This window comes from Budorcas taxicolor, chromosome 19 (assembly GCF_023091745.1).
Source record: "Budorcas taxicolor isolate Tak-1 chromosome 19, Takin1.1, whole genome shotgun sequence".
Taxonomy (NCBI): domain Eukaryota; kingdom Metazoa; phylum Chordata; class Mammalia; order Artiodactyla; family Bovidae; genus Budorcas; species Budorcas taxicolor.
Window position 1 is genome coordinate 55800010 of NC_068928.1, and position 13766 is coordinate 55813775.

At 50.6% G+C, this 13766-nt stretch overlaps 1 protein-coding gene and 1 long non-coding RNA gene across 3 annotated transcripts; one reads left to right on the forward strand and one right to left on the reverse strand.

Moving 5' to 3' along the window:
* Positions 1-3597: 3597 nt before the first annotated feature.
* MRPL58 (mitochondrial ribosomal protein L58) lies at positions 3598-10524 on the reverse strand. 2 transcript variants are annotated; one of them, XM_052658132.1, is made up of 6 exons: positions 10397-10524; positions 7491-7527; positions 5393-5452; positions 4405-4487; positions 4142-4311; positions 3598-3920 (listed from the first exon to the last, which is right to left on the reverse strand). In XM_052658132.1, exons 1-6 carry the CDS (start codon positions 10493-10495, stop codon positions 3836-3838), a joined length of 534 nt encoding a protein of 177 aa, XP_052514092.1. In that variant the 5' UTR covers positions 10496-10524; the 3' UTR covers positions 3598-3835. The 2 variants fall into 2 exon arrangements, with proteins under 2 accessions (XP_052514092.1, XP_052514091.1); XM_052658131.1 differs by having other exon boundaries at positions 10310-10522.
* Positions 10525-10624: 100 nt separating this feature from the next.
* Positions 10625-13627, forward strand: LOC128065524 (uncharacterized). Its single transcript, XR_008201067.1, has 3 exons — positions 10625-10828; positions 10937-11007; positions 12931-13627. It is a non-coding gene; the product is annotated as an uncharacterized LOC128065524 (long non-coding RNA).
* The last annotated feature ends 139 nt before the right edge of the window (positions 13628-13766 follow it).

Below are 13766 nucleotides of genomic sequence, written 5' to 3' on the forward strand. Positions count from 1 at the left end.
AAAACCATAGCTTTGTCTAGACCGACCTTTGTTGGCAAAGTAATGTCTCTGCTTTTTAATATGCTGTCTAGGTTGGTCATAGCTTGTCTTCCAAGGAGCAAGCGTCTTTTCATTTCATGGCTGCAGTCACCATCTGCAGTGATTTTGGAGCCCCCAGAAAAAGTCTGTCACTGTTTCCACTGTTTCCCCATCCATTTGCCATGAAGCAATGGGACCAGATGCCGTGATCTTAGTTTTCTGAATGTTGAGCTTTAAGCCAACTTTTTCACTCTCCTCTTTCACTTTCATCAAGAGGCTCTTTAGTTCTTCACTTTCTGCCATAAGGGTGGTGTCATCTGCATATCTGAGGTTATTGATATTTCTCCCAGCAATCTTGATTCCAGCTTGTGCTTCTTCCAGCCCAGCGTTTCTCATGATGTACTCTGCATATAAGTTAAATAAGCAGGGTGACAATATACAACCTTGATGTATTCCTTTCTTTATTTGGAACCAGTCTGTTATTCCATGTCCAGTTCCAACTGTTGCTTCCTGACCTGCATACATATTTCTCAAGAGGCAGGTCAGGTGGTTTGGTATTCCCATCTCTTTCAGAATGTTCCATATTTTGTTGTGATCCACACAGACAAAAGCTTTGGCATAGTCAATAAAGCAGAAGTAGATGTTTTCCTGGAACTCTCTTGCTTTTTCCATGATCCAGCGGATGTTGGCAATTTGATCTCTGGTTCCTCTGCCTTTTCTAAATCCGTCTTGGACATATGGAAGTTCATGGTTCACGTACAGTTGAAGCCTGGCTTGGAGAATTTTGAGCGTTACGTGTGAGATGAGTGCAATTGTGCACTAGTTTGAACATTCTTTGGCATTGCTTTTCTTTGGGATTGGAATGAAACTGAACTTTTCTAGTCCCATGGCCACTGCTGATTTTTCCAAATTTGCTGGCATATTGAGTGCAGCACTTTCACAGCATCATCTTTTAGGATTTGAAATAGCTCAGCTGGAATTTCATCACCTCCTCTAGCTTTGTTCATAGTGATGCTTCCTAAGGCCCACTTGACTTTGCATTCCAGGATGTCTGGCTCTAGGCGAGTGATCACACCATCGTGGTTATCTGGGTCATGAAGATCTTTTTTGTATAGTTCTGTGTATTCTCGTCACCTTTTCTTAGTATCTTCTGCTTCTGTCAGGTCCATACCATTTCTGTCCTTTATTGTGCCCATCTTTGCACGAATGTTCCCTTGGTATCTTTAATTTTCTTGAAGAGGTCTCTAGTCTTTCCCATTTTATTGTTTTTCTCTATTTCTTTGCACTGATCGCTGAGGAAGGCTTTCTTATCTCTCCTTGCTATTCTTTGGAACTTGACATTCAAATGGGTTTATCTTTCCTTTTCTCCTTTGCCTTTTACTTCTCTTCTTTTCTCAGCTATTTGTAAGGCCTCCTCAGACAGCCATTTTGCCTTTTTGTGTTTCTTTTTCTTGGGGATGGTCTTGATCCCTGCCTCCTGTACAATGTCACGAACCTCCATCCATAGTTCTTCAGTCACTCTGTCAGCTCTAATCCTTTGAATCTATTTCTCACTTCCACTGTATAATTGTAAGGGATTTGATTTAGGTCATACCTGAATGGTCTAGTAGTTTTCCCTACTTCTTTCAATTTAGTCTGAATTTGGCAATAAGGGGGTCATGATCTGAGTCAGCTCTCGGTCTTGTTTTTGCTGACTGTATAGAGCTTCTCCATCTTTGGCTGCAAAGAGTATAATCAATCTGATTTCAGTATTGACCATCTGGTGATGTCCGTGTGTTGTCGTCTCTTGTGTTGCTGGAAGAGGGTGTTTGGTATGACCAGTGCATTCTCTTGGCAAAACTCTATTAGCCTTTGCCCTACTTCAAGGCCAAATGTGCCTGTTACTCCAGGTATTTCTTGACTTCCTACTTTTGCACTGAACAGCAACAAAAGCTAAGGTTCAGAGAGGCTGAGTAGTTTCCCAGAGGCCCCACAGCTGGGAGTGGTGCTGGTCAGGAGCTGACCCCGGGGCAGCTGGCTTCACAGCCCGTTCTCTCCGTGTGATGGTTCACTGTCCCCACCGCAGGCAGGGCCCTTGGCCACCACGGGGTCTCCAGGCGATAAGCTTCTTACTGTGCTTGCATGGCCAGCCCTCCCCCTCCTTCAGGCCCATCTGAAGCACCTCAAGTACCCCTTCACTGACCCTCCAGCTGGAACCAGTTACTCCCCAAAACTATTTAGACCTTCCTTGTGTTATCATGTTTTAGATCATGTTACCCTAACAAGAATCATTTTGCTTCTCAGCTTTTATCATTCTGATTGAAGGTGAGTTCTCTGGGAGAAAGCACTTTTGTTCACTGCTGATTCCTCAGGACCTTACCCAGGGCCTGGTATTCAGTATTTGTTGAATTAATGAACCAAAGAATGTTGCACTTCTTCATATATGAGCCTCAGCTCCCTACTGGGCTCTGAGTCCTGTAACCCTGTCCTCCACATTGCAATTTCATGTCATTTATCAAGGACTCCCCCGTTTACATTCCCATGAATGACGAGGTCCCTGTTCACATGAAGTGTACATACTACTACAGTTCTCAGTCTTGCATTTAGAGCATCACAGCGCAGTCGGCTGTCAAAGGAATAAACTACATCAACGTAACAGAGAACGTTTTGAGAATCCATACATGTCTGAGTAATCTGCAGTTGGTATACTGAACTGGGTGCTTCTCCATACAATAGGATCTCAAGAACCTCTTTCCAGTCCCAACTCTTTTTAAAAAAAATTTTGGCCGTATCACATGACATGTGGGATCTTAGTTCCCTGAAGTCCAAGTCACTCAGTCCTGTGTCCAATTCTTTGCAACCCCATGGAATTCTCCAGGCCAGAATACTGGAGTGGGTAGCTTTTCCCCTCCTCAGGGGATCTTCCCAACCCAGGGATCGAATCCAGGTCTCCTGCATAGTGGGCGGATTCTTTACCAGGTGACCTATCTTAGTTCCCTGACTAGGGAATCAAACCCACACCCCTCTACAGTGGAAGCTCAGAGTCTTAACTGTTGGACCCCCAGCAAAGTCCCCCAACTCATTTTTTTTCTATCTCCAAAAGCCCACAGCCTGCAGTAGCACCTAATATACTACACTCCTTCCCACTCAAGGCCCTCAGTGGCTTACTACCCACGTCTTAGAACCTAAACTTCTCCACTTGAACTCCAGATTCTTCACCAAGAACTTCTGTCTCCCTCTCCAACCTCACCTCCACAAGGCCCCACACAGATCCCTCATTCGACAGATTCCTCCTCAGCTCCGCCGCCCCAGCCTGCTCTCTGGTCTCCTTTATTCACACCGTTCCCCTCACCCGGCATGTCCTCCTGGCTCTCTCCTGATCAACATTCCACACCCGTCTCCAGGCCCAGCTCTGATGCCCACCCACCTGGCTCAGCCCTTCTGCCCTTGTGTTCCTGAGGGCTGACCCCACAGTTCACCACTCTGTGCCCCTCTGGACTGTACAGTCAGTGCTGGTCAATAACTATCAGGCAGATTTCAACTGAGAGAAAAGGTAGGAATTCTGTCCTGATGCATTCTGAATGAGAAGGGGAAGCCCGCTGAGTTTAGAATTTTATTGCAACTAACATAGTAAAGGGATAATGATGGTGCGTCAACATGGTGATCGCCTCTAAAGACCTCGACGACCAGGGCCTACAACCCTCATTCCCGATGGACGTTCTTGGGACGGTTCCGACGTGACAGACGACCACTGGCTTGAGCAGACACTGGTCTCCTGATGGTGCCCAAGCCGCCTGGGCACCCTGAAGAGGGGCTCCGCCGGCTGGAGGGGATGCTTTCAGTCCACATCGACCCTCCTGCTTGTCTTGATGGCAGAGTTTATTCTCTTTTTTCGGAGCCTTTCGCGATTCAGATTTTCTATCCTGAAAACAAAGAAGAACACAGTTACGCCCAAGTGCCCAATCAGAGCCTCTCAAGGTGGCGAGAGGACCTGGCACCAAGGCAGCAGGTGCCGGGCCGGGGCCTCCACTTGAGGTCCATCTGCCCGCTGGCCAGTCTCGGGCCTCTCCCGCCTCCTTTCCCTGTGTTACCCCCTCGCCCACATGAATCAGTTTACAGAAGCTTGGGGCATGTTCTGAAGGACCTGAGTTTCTGAAGTGCAGCATCTTCTTTGGACGGCTCTGTGGCTGGCTGGCTGGCCTCGGCAATCATGTCTCGAATCTTCTGGAGGCAATCTGCCAGGTTTCGGAACTGATAGCGGCTGCATTCAGACGTGAGGATCAGCTCTCCCGCCCTGTTGATCTTATTTTTGTGCTGTGGAAGACAAAGGGAAAACCAGAGTTCTGCAGAGAAGAGGTTCTGAAGAGATTGAGGAGTTAACGGGGAGAGCAGGGACCGGCGGTTTACCGTGAGGGCCATCTTCTGCCGCACCGGCTCTGCGATCCAGTCGGCGCTCGCCAGGTGGAACCTGACTTCGGCCTTGGAGTTCACTGTCGATAAAGGGAGGGAGCGAGGGTCACTGAGACGCTCGGGCACCCTCAGCATCCGGGTGGCTGGTCACCACCGGACTCTGAACCACAGGGAGGTGAGACGCCCACCCAGGGACGCTCCTGTCCTGTGTGAACTCGAGGAGACCAACTTGGCCGTGGAATGAGCCTGCCAGGACAGTGAGGTGCTTCTGGACAAAAATAAACTTCCGGGACTTCCCACATGGTCCGAGGTTAAGACTCTAAGCTCCCAAGGCAGGGGGCCCAGGTTTGATCCCCGGTCGGGGAACCAGATCCCACACGCCACAACTAAGACCTGGCACAGCTAAATAAAAAGAAATACAAACAAACTTCCAGTTAAGTGGATAACGGACCAGGACCTACTGCACAGCACAGGGAACTCTGACGGAGGTGAGTTTGGGAGAGAATGGATACATGGATATGATGGCTGAGTCTCTTTGCTGTGCAACTGAAACTATCAGACCTTATTAATCGGCTATACTCCAATATAAAGTTAGAAAACAAGCAAAAGAACCCAAACTTCCAGGAATGAAACACCCAGCGGTTTCTTTCTCTCACAGTTTACTGGGTTCTGCCAAGAATGCGGTGGGGGAGGGGGCGCGAGTCCCACAAGAATGAAGGAATCTGTTCTGGGAGCTGGCTGCCAACTCACACTGTGCGGTCCCTTTGTTCAGACCCCCAGACCGACCCCAGTCCTGGCAACCCGCAGCTGGGAGTCCAAGGATCAGACCATATTCAAAAGAATAAAGGGGGCTGTTATATAAACTGGCAGTATTTAAGTTTCTGGGAAAAAAAAAAAAAATCCCTTTATTTCCACATGAATGTAAACACAGAATCCTCAAGCCCATCTCTCAGCTACGCGCTTAAGAAAAGAAGGCACCTCGTACCTTTGTTAACGTTCTGGCCCCCAGGACCACTGCTCCGACAGTAAGAAATTGTCAAGCGATCTGAAAAACAGCACATCATCTCGGTGATTTCCCCAAGGCCGGAGACAGCAGCGGATGTAAAATTACGACCCAGGTTGTCCACTCCTGGTCTAGCACGCTCCACTAGATCTGACTGCCCTCACTTTTTGCTGTTTGTTTTAAAGCAAAGACCTTTTCAAAAGCCCAAATGGAGGGACAAACTGAATTTCAGTTGTATTTCAAAATGCGGTGGTCGTGGAGCGCCGGCTGGCAGGTGTGTGTCCACGCGCGTCCCTGGGCCGAACCTGTGTCAGTGATGAGAACACCTGCTGGGTCAGTTAGCACTCCACTTGCAGCTGGGAGTCCCGTCCTCGCTGCTTCCCTGTGTCTTGGTTTTGTTTTGAATCTGTAAACTGAGGTTGCTTCCTTCTCCTTTTTTTTTCCCTTTAGCCACGAATTTTATTGTTTGAATGAGCTTCCCTGGTGGCTCAGACTGTAAAGAATCTGCCTGCAATGCAGGAGACCCAGGTTCAATCCTTGGGTGTGGAAGATCCTTTGGAGAAGGGCATGGCAACCTACTCCAGTATTCTTGTCTGGAGAATCCCATGGACAGAGGAGCCTGGCAGGCTACAGTCCATGGGGTCCCAAAGAATTGGACCCAACTGAGCAACTAAGACTTTATTGTTTGAATATTTGCAACTATTATTCTATATACCAATTTTCATTTCTTACAGAACTCTATATTCCATATTGCCAGGTCACTTCACTCTCCACTTTATGCCACATTTCCATCAGGAAGTATCTCCCCAGATCACAATCTGCCTGACTGTGTGTTGTTGTTGTTCAGTTGCTAAGTCATGTTTGACTTTTTGCGACCACATGGACTATAGCCCACCAGGCTCCTCTGTCCAGGGGATTTCCCAGGCAGGAATACTGGGGTGGGTTGCCATTTCCTTCTCCATCCCTTCTACTTTTATAATTCATGAAAAGCAGCCTCACAGTGTCTGAGGAGAGCCAGGGAGGCATGGCAGTGGGCAAGTTTCAGGAGGGTGGGCTACAGGGGCTCAAGGAACACTGTGGCCCCGTGCTTGTGGGGAGCAGGCCTCAGTGGGAGTGGGGACATCTCCGGACAGCTTCTGAGAGATTTTCCATCCTTTGAAAAAATCAAATGAACTATTTTTCCCAACAGGTGATGAATGCCTGCGGTTCTGTGTGTGTGTCGGGGGGGCGCCTCATCAGCGTCTGCAGAGGCCTGGGACCCTCTCAGAGGCAGGTGAAGAGGAAACGGTGACTGGCCATTCCCGCTGCCTGCCCGTCCGCCCAGGCTGTCAGGAGACAGGCTCTGTTATCCCTGGTTCTCTGCCTCCTCCTGCCACAGGGCACCCACGCCGGCTTCAAACTACCGAGCAGCAGCAGGCTGCCGGCTCCTCTGCTTTAGACCGTGGTCACCTGGCCTCTTTATTTCGGGGTCACCTTGAGCCAGCGCCTTTGGCTGCTCTCCTTTCACTGTCTGTGGGTGCCAGAAACTCTTACTCTCAAGAGGCCCGCTTGTTCATTTACAGACCACATCTTAGGCTCGATGGGCACAAACCTTTGAAGTTAAGCAAATGGTTTACAGGGAGAAGTCCTCACTCCTGTTTCCCAGACACCAAGTTCCCAACTTTGTCTCCGCTCCCCCCTCGGGGCACCCCTGTATCCAGTGCCCTCCACATCCTTCAGACCCATGTGGACATCCAGAAACACATGCCTCAGATAGACAGACATACAAGAAAGGCACAAACGGCAGCTCATTGTAGAGATGCTTCTGTACCTGACTTTTTTCAGAAAGTGACCAATTCATCTAGTGTAGACTGTTCCAGGTCCCCAGCCCATCAAGAGCTCTCCACGTGTGCTGGGGGCTGCCCAGTGCTCCGGGGGGGCTGCCTCATCACTTTCTGTTTCCTTCCTCTTCTCAACAATGCTGCAAGGATTCCCCTTCTGCACCCTTAAAGATGGCTTCTTTACTTTCATTGGGCTCGGGAGGAATGCGTGACAGAGGGAGAAACGATCGGGTTTTTTTCTGTGAAACAAAACCACTCACCTACAGGAATGTCATCGTTGCCTTGCTTTGGGTTGCCCTGTAATGAAACATACACAGTGTCAGGTGAATATTAGCTGCGGAGCGACTCCTAACTGGTCCAGAGAGACAAAAAGGAAATGATGTAAAGTTACAACGTGAAGACAATACAGCTATTTTCAGGTCCCCAGCTAAATCTTGTCGAGAGGACAGAAAAAGCTTCCCCAAGCTCCAGAGGTACCGCCTCACAAACACTCCTCCAGGAAATGGGACTGACTTCTCCAGCCCTCCCTGCCGCCTGCCCTGCACCCCAGCCCACTCAGCTATGGTTAGCACCGTCAGCAGCCTCGGAGGGAAGGGGCTACAGTACATAAGCATCAGGGAGACTCCGAGAAACACCCTCTGCCCCCCAACCACGAGCCGCAGACACGGGAGGCCCGAGTGCAGGGCTGTCCGCCTTCAACAGTGACCAGCACAGGGGCCCTGAGGGTTTGTGTCAAGCTGAACTACTCACTCCAGGACCTCCTGCCCCACGTCTCTCCTGAGTTGTTCCTCTGTGGCCTTAAATCCTCCCATCCACGGGCCCAGTGCGAACATCACTCACTTGGAGGCTCTTCTGGCCTCCCAAGCTCAAAGGCGCTTCACTTGTCCCTGCTGTCCTTTACCCCTTTTCATCTTAGCTGGCAGTGAAATCCTCAGCGCACTCCCCGTCGGCAGTGCTGGAGGCCCAGGGCGGCACCCTCCTTCGCGCACGCTCTTCCCTCTTCTGAGCTGGCCTCTCCAGTTTCCTCTCACCTCCCTGTGACCTTCTTCATTCCTCTGCTTGCTCTTGGCAAACCTGAAACACTGAAATGTCCCTGAGAGCCTTCCTCTTCTCTTACTCTTTCCCTAGAACATTCCACCCATCTCCTTTGAAAATATCATCCTTGGTGATAATTCTGGCTCAAACTCAAACCTCTTTCTTCAACCTCACGTCCGCAGAGCCCACTGCTATTTGATGTCTCCTCTCAGGTGCCTAACTGATGCCTCAAATCTCCGCCTCCTCAAAGAAGACTCCCCTTCCTGGCAGCCGGAAGCAGCTCCCTGGCTCTCATGTCAAAGCCCTCCAGTCAAGTCAGTACTTCACACTCTCTGACGCGTTTTCCTCATTTATTTACTGCCTGCTCCTTCTGTTAGAACGTAAGCTTCATGAGGTGGGAACTAGTTTATTGTAGCTGTATCTGCAATGCTTGAAACAGTTTCTGACACAGTTGGTGCACAAGACACTTTTCGTTGAGTGAGTAAAAGGACAAATGAATGTTACTGCCACTCTGTCATCTCAATTAACGGCAACTCAATCTTTACATTGCTCAGTGCCCTAGACTTCAGTTCCTCTCTTATTTCACACTTCTCCTAGAAAATCCATTAGAACTTCTGTGGGTTTTCCCTTTAAAACTTATCTAGAACCTGACCAAGTCTCATGACTCCTATTGCTTCCACCCTGCTTCTCATCTTTTTTTTTTTTTTTCCTGCATTGGGTCTTAGTTGCGGCATGTGGGATCTGTTAATAGTTCTTTGACCAGGGATCAAACCTGGGCCCCTTGCACTGGGAATGCAGTGTCTTAGCCACTGGACCACCAGGGAAGTCCCCCTGCTTATCATCTGTTGCCTGTATTACTGTGATCTCCTCACTGGTCTTCCTGTTCTTGCCGTTTTGCAGTCTATTCTCTAGAAGAGTGATCTTTGTAAAATTAATTAGGATCATTCCACTCTTCTGCCTCCATCACATTCAGAGTAAAGCTAAAGGCCCATGAGCCCTATAAACAGACCTCCCCTCACCCCTTTCTTTAGTTTCATCTCTGACTCCCCTGCTCAGCCACACTGGCCTGCTTGCTGTTCCTTGAACCAGATGAACACGCTACCCCTTGAGAGGGTGGCACTTGCTGGTCCCCGCACAAGGAAAGCTCCTCTTCTCATGGCTTGCTGCCGTGTTCCTTCCAGGTCCTTACTCCAGCATCACCTGAGAGGCCTCCTCAGACAACCCTTCTTAAAACTGTAACCCCCCCCAAAACAAACAAACAAACAACTGTAACCCCACCCCCGACCTTAGCACTCCTTCCTTCTGGGCTTTATTTTCTCCAAGGTACGTGTCATATACTCTATATGACTGCTTTTATTTGTTGCTGGTCTCCCTTCATTAGCAGATAAGGTAACTAGCATTAGGATTTTTGTGCTTTGGTCACTACTCTATCCCCATGCCCAGCACAGTGTACACAGCATGCTTTCAACACAAGTTTGTTGAACGAGCGAGTGATTGACAGAACGCTCTCTTCCAGTCCTGTAGGTGGAAACTTAGCAGAACTGGGTGCGTCCTCATTTTCCTGCCCCGGGCCCCGATACAGCGCCTGCACACAGCGAGCATCCTAAGGAAGCGACCAGAAGCCCTGTTTCCTTAGGCGTGCTGGAGGCCGGGGACCGCGTAACTCGGCAAACGGCTCCCAAAGAGAGCTACTTGGCAGCTTCCTGCATTAACTGTCCGCCTTGGAGGGCAGTTTTCCCTGAGGACAAGAATGTGAGTCTGAGGGACGGGAAATGAAGGAGGAAACGCTGGTGGTCTTCGAAGAAGCGGGGCCAGCGTGCCCTCCCGGCGCCCGCACCCCTCAGGCGACACCGGGTGACGCCATCCGCTCCACCGCCCCAACCCTGCGGTTGCTCGGGCAACCGGCCTCGGCTCGCGGCGACCGCCGTGTCTGAGCGCGTCTGCCCCCGGACCAGCCGCTCGTCTCGCGCTTGGGGCCCTGGCTCCCCGGCGTCGCCCGGCGGAGTCCAGGAAACGCCCCTTCAGGCCGGCCCTCCTGGCTCACCGGGACCCTCCAGGCGGTGTCCGCGCCCCGCGATTCCGGGTAGAGCTTGTCCAGGCTGTAAGCGCTCCGGAATTCGGTGCCCGCTACCTGTCTGTGCAGGGCCCGGTGGCAGCAGCGCGTGGGCGGCGGCAGCAGGCAGGCCTCGGCTCGGCTCAGACCCCAGCGCAGGCACATGGCGGCCGCCATGTTCGGCCCTCGGGGCCGCTTCCGGTGTGTTCTTCCTCTCGCGGTCCGCGGGCCCGCGCTTCCCTCGGGATTTTGGTTCCGCTAGGCTTTGAGCGCCTGCCGTCGGCAGGAATCGAGAACGCCTAGCGTTTCCCTCACGAGAAGCCTGTTAGAGGCTTCCTTGGTCCCGGAAGCCCCTGAGCGTAGCTGCTGCGATGGAGAAGATGCTGGCGAGCCCTCAAGGCAGCGTCCTGGTGAAAAGAACCCCAGACACACCGCTTCTCTCCCCTTTAGTCTGTGCCCTCCCGGACCGCGCTTCCCCCAAATCTTGCAGCATCAACGAGGCCTGCCCAGGTTCATCTCCACCCTCTTTACTCTTTTATCCACTTTATTCTTTCCCCTCCCCACCCCCTTCACATCTTTCAATTTTATTTTTCTGTCTGTTGCCTATCTCCCAGCCAGAATGCAATCACCTCTAGGAGGGCAGTGGCTCACTGTTGGATCTCCAGTACTCAGAACCTGGCGCACCACAGGTATTCAAAAAAGACACTGATAAAAGGAATTCTCTGGAAAGGTGTTTTGGAAAGTTGAGTTCCGCCAGAGGCGAGTTTTAGTAACTTAAGGTTCATTCACAAGGTAGCCTAAAAGCAGATCCCCGGAGAGCACTTGTGAAGAAGGCTCAGCATGACAGACACCAGGTAGGACTTAGAGGCGGGCAGGTCCAGAAATACTTTAAAAAGTGGGCAGTCTTTTCCCACCCCACCTCCACCCTCTCCGACCCCCATGATCTGTGGAGCAAGATGGCAGTTTTTTCTAGCCGGAAGATAAGAGAATGGGGAAATAGGTACAGATTCAGACAGCTACAGATAGGCTAAGTAGAACTCTTTTTAGAGAACTATTAAAAGATGAACTCCAAAACTAAGAGGTTCTTACTCTGAGAAAGGTTTAAAACAGAGCTAGCAGTGTTTGGAAACAGTTAAACGTTAGCTCAGTTGCTTTGCTGAGAGGCAGAGAGGGAAAAGGAAAACAGAGCTCAATAAATGTTGGTGATTATTAGTAACACTAGTGGTGGTTTCTTAATAGCAGGTTCTATTTTTAGGAAGAACATAATTACCTAGAAAAACATGCCCCTAGGAGGGCTAGCTGTTTGAAATAGGAGATTTCATCAGGTCGAGGCTTTATCATTTTTGCCTCACTAACAAAGGCAAATTCTTTTGTAGGGAAAAAAAAAAGAAATACTTCCCAAGCACTGGCTTTGTAAACCCAAACTAGGAAGGGAATGGCAATTGACATATGCCTTTTGGGCTCTAGGCTTTAAGGGGAGTCTCCTGGGACCCTCCCTGCCTGACTTAGTCCCAAGACCTCAGAGTGAACAGAGGCGTCTCCATGGTGACTGGGAAAAGCTGCTCAGGGAGGTAAAGCCAGGGACTCGCCCAGGTTGACGGCTCAGGGATTATGAATAATGAACGCACCATCCCGTGGCATCATTGCTCTAAGGCTGGGCTCCAGCTCTGTGCCTGACCCAGAGTGATAGGAAAAGGAAGCTGCAGGTTTCCATGGCCCCAAATAAACACAGCCTGCTCGGGCCATCTGGTGGCCTGGATTCTGGGAGTGGAGGGGGGTAGCAGAGAGAATGGAACCAGCTACCCTGGAGTGGAGAGAAGAGCAGCTGGCAAGCTCCTTTTACCTGCTGTTGCCATGAACCCTCCAGAATTGAGGCCCTTTTGGGAGAAAACAGGCCTGAGGTACCACCTGTTCTCTTAAAAGGGTGATGCTGAAATTGGAGGCCAGCCTTCTTCCCTTCTCTGGTTCTTCATAGGCTGAAGGGGTGCTTCAGGAAGGGACGTGCATAGGGGTGAGAAGAGGGGAAGATAAGGGACCATCAAGCCATTCCTGGAAGCCAAGGACCTTGCTGACACCAGCCCTTCTGTATAGCTGTGATTTGGGGTACCACTCTCACGTAGGGGTCCACAGAATTTTCCTTTCTTCTCATTTTCAGGGCCCTAGGGGCTTCCCTGGTGGCTCTGACAGTAAAGAATCTGCCTGCAATGTGGGAGACCCAGGTTGGATCCCTGGGTCGGGAAGATCCCCTGGAGAAGGGAATGGCCACCCACTCCAGTATTCTTGCCTAGAAAACCCCAGGGACAGAGGATCCTGGCAGGCTACAGTCCTTGGGGTCTCAAAGAGTTGCACACGACTGAGTGGCTAACTTTCACTAGGTCAGTCTAGCTTTTAGAACTCAGTATTGTGCGGAGACAGGGAACAGGCAGTATCGCATACTGGAATTAATCAGGTCTGGGTTCCACTGTTCCTGTGACTTTGAGTTACTGACTTAACCTCCGAGTCTCGGGATCGGATCCATGTCAGAGGTTGTATTGCTGCCTGGGAAGGTGGCTGAGGGTAAGGGTGATTTAAAAGGCCTGGCTGGATACAGGCCTGATTCCTTTGCTTCTCAGGTCTGATGGCTTTGGGAGTCACACGTCTTCTCCGGCCCACTGGAGACAAGTCACAGCAGGACCGGAAGATCCCACAGCCGCTTGCATGCTGTAAAATCCCCCTTGCTATTCAGATAATGTAAAAAGCTTGCCAGTTTGGGACCCACCTCTGGGCTCCCCACACCACAGTCCTAACCTCCCGGGTTCAAGGAAAGTTGCTCCTGGCTCATTCTGGAATGTGGGGGGGGAGACAGGGGTTGGTGGGAGGTACCTGAGCATACCCCCACTGAAGACTAGACGCTTTTCCACGTGGGATTGGGATCCATAAAGCTGATTGAATTTTCGGTAAGGGTAGGTTGGAGAAGGGTGCAAGAAACTGACTCCCCCAAAGATTCAGGAGCATCTTCTTTGACTTCTGGTTACCCGGGCTGTTGGCAGGTGTGGGTTGGGGGGAAGGAGTTGCAAAATCGGTACAGTGAGGAGAGTCTATCCCACGGGGCACCTGGCAAGGCAACACTTCTGGCATGGCTGGCACTCAACAAATATGGAAACTTCCAAGAGTCTGCTGTCTGGCTGCCAATCACAAGGGAGTGGAGTCAGGATGTGCCCCCGCCTGTGTGATGGGAGGCTGGTGTAGGAGATGCATAGACAGGACCACCGGCTCCAGAGCCATTTCTGCTTTTAGAATAATGGTGCGGTTTGTTTGTTTTTTATTAAAGAAGAGAATAAAGCATTTGTAAATATATTTCTCTCATGTACACTTCAAAGATGACGCTGGTCGGCAGCTACAGAAGTGGGGAGCAAAGAGGCAGGAGCCGTTCCCCCACCTGTCCTGTCCCACCCCACCCCCTCCACCC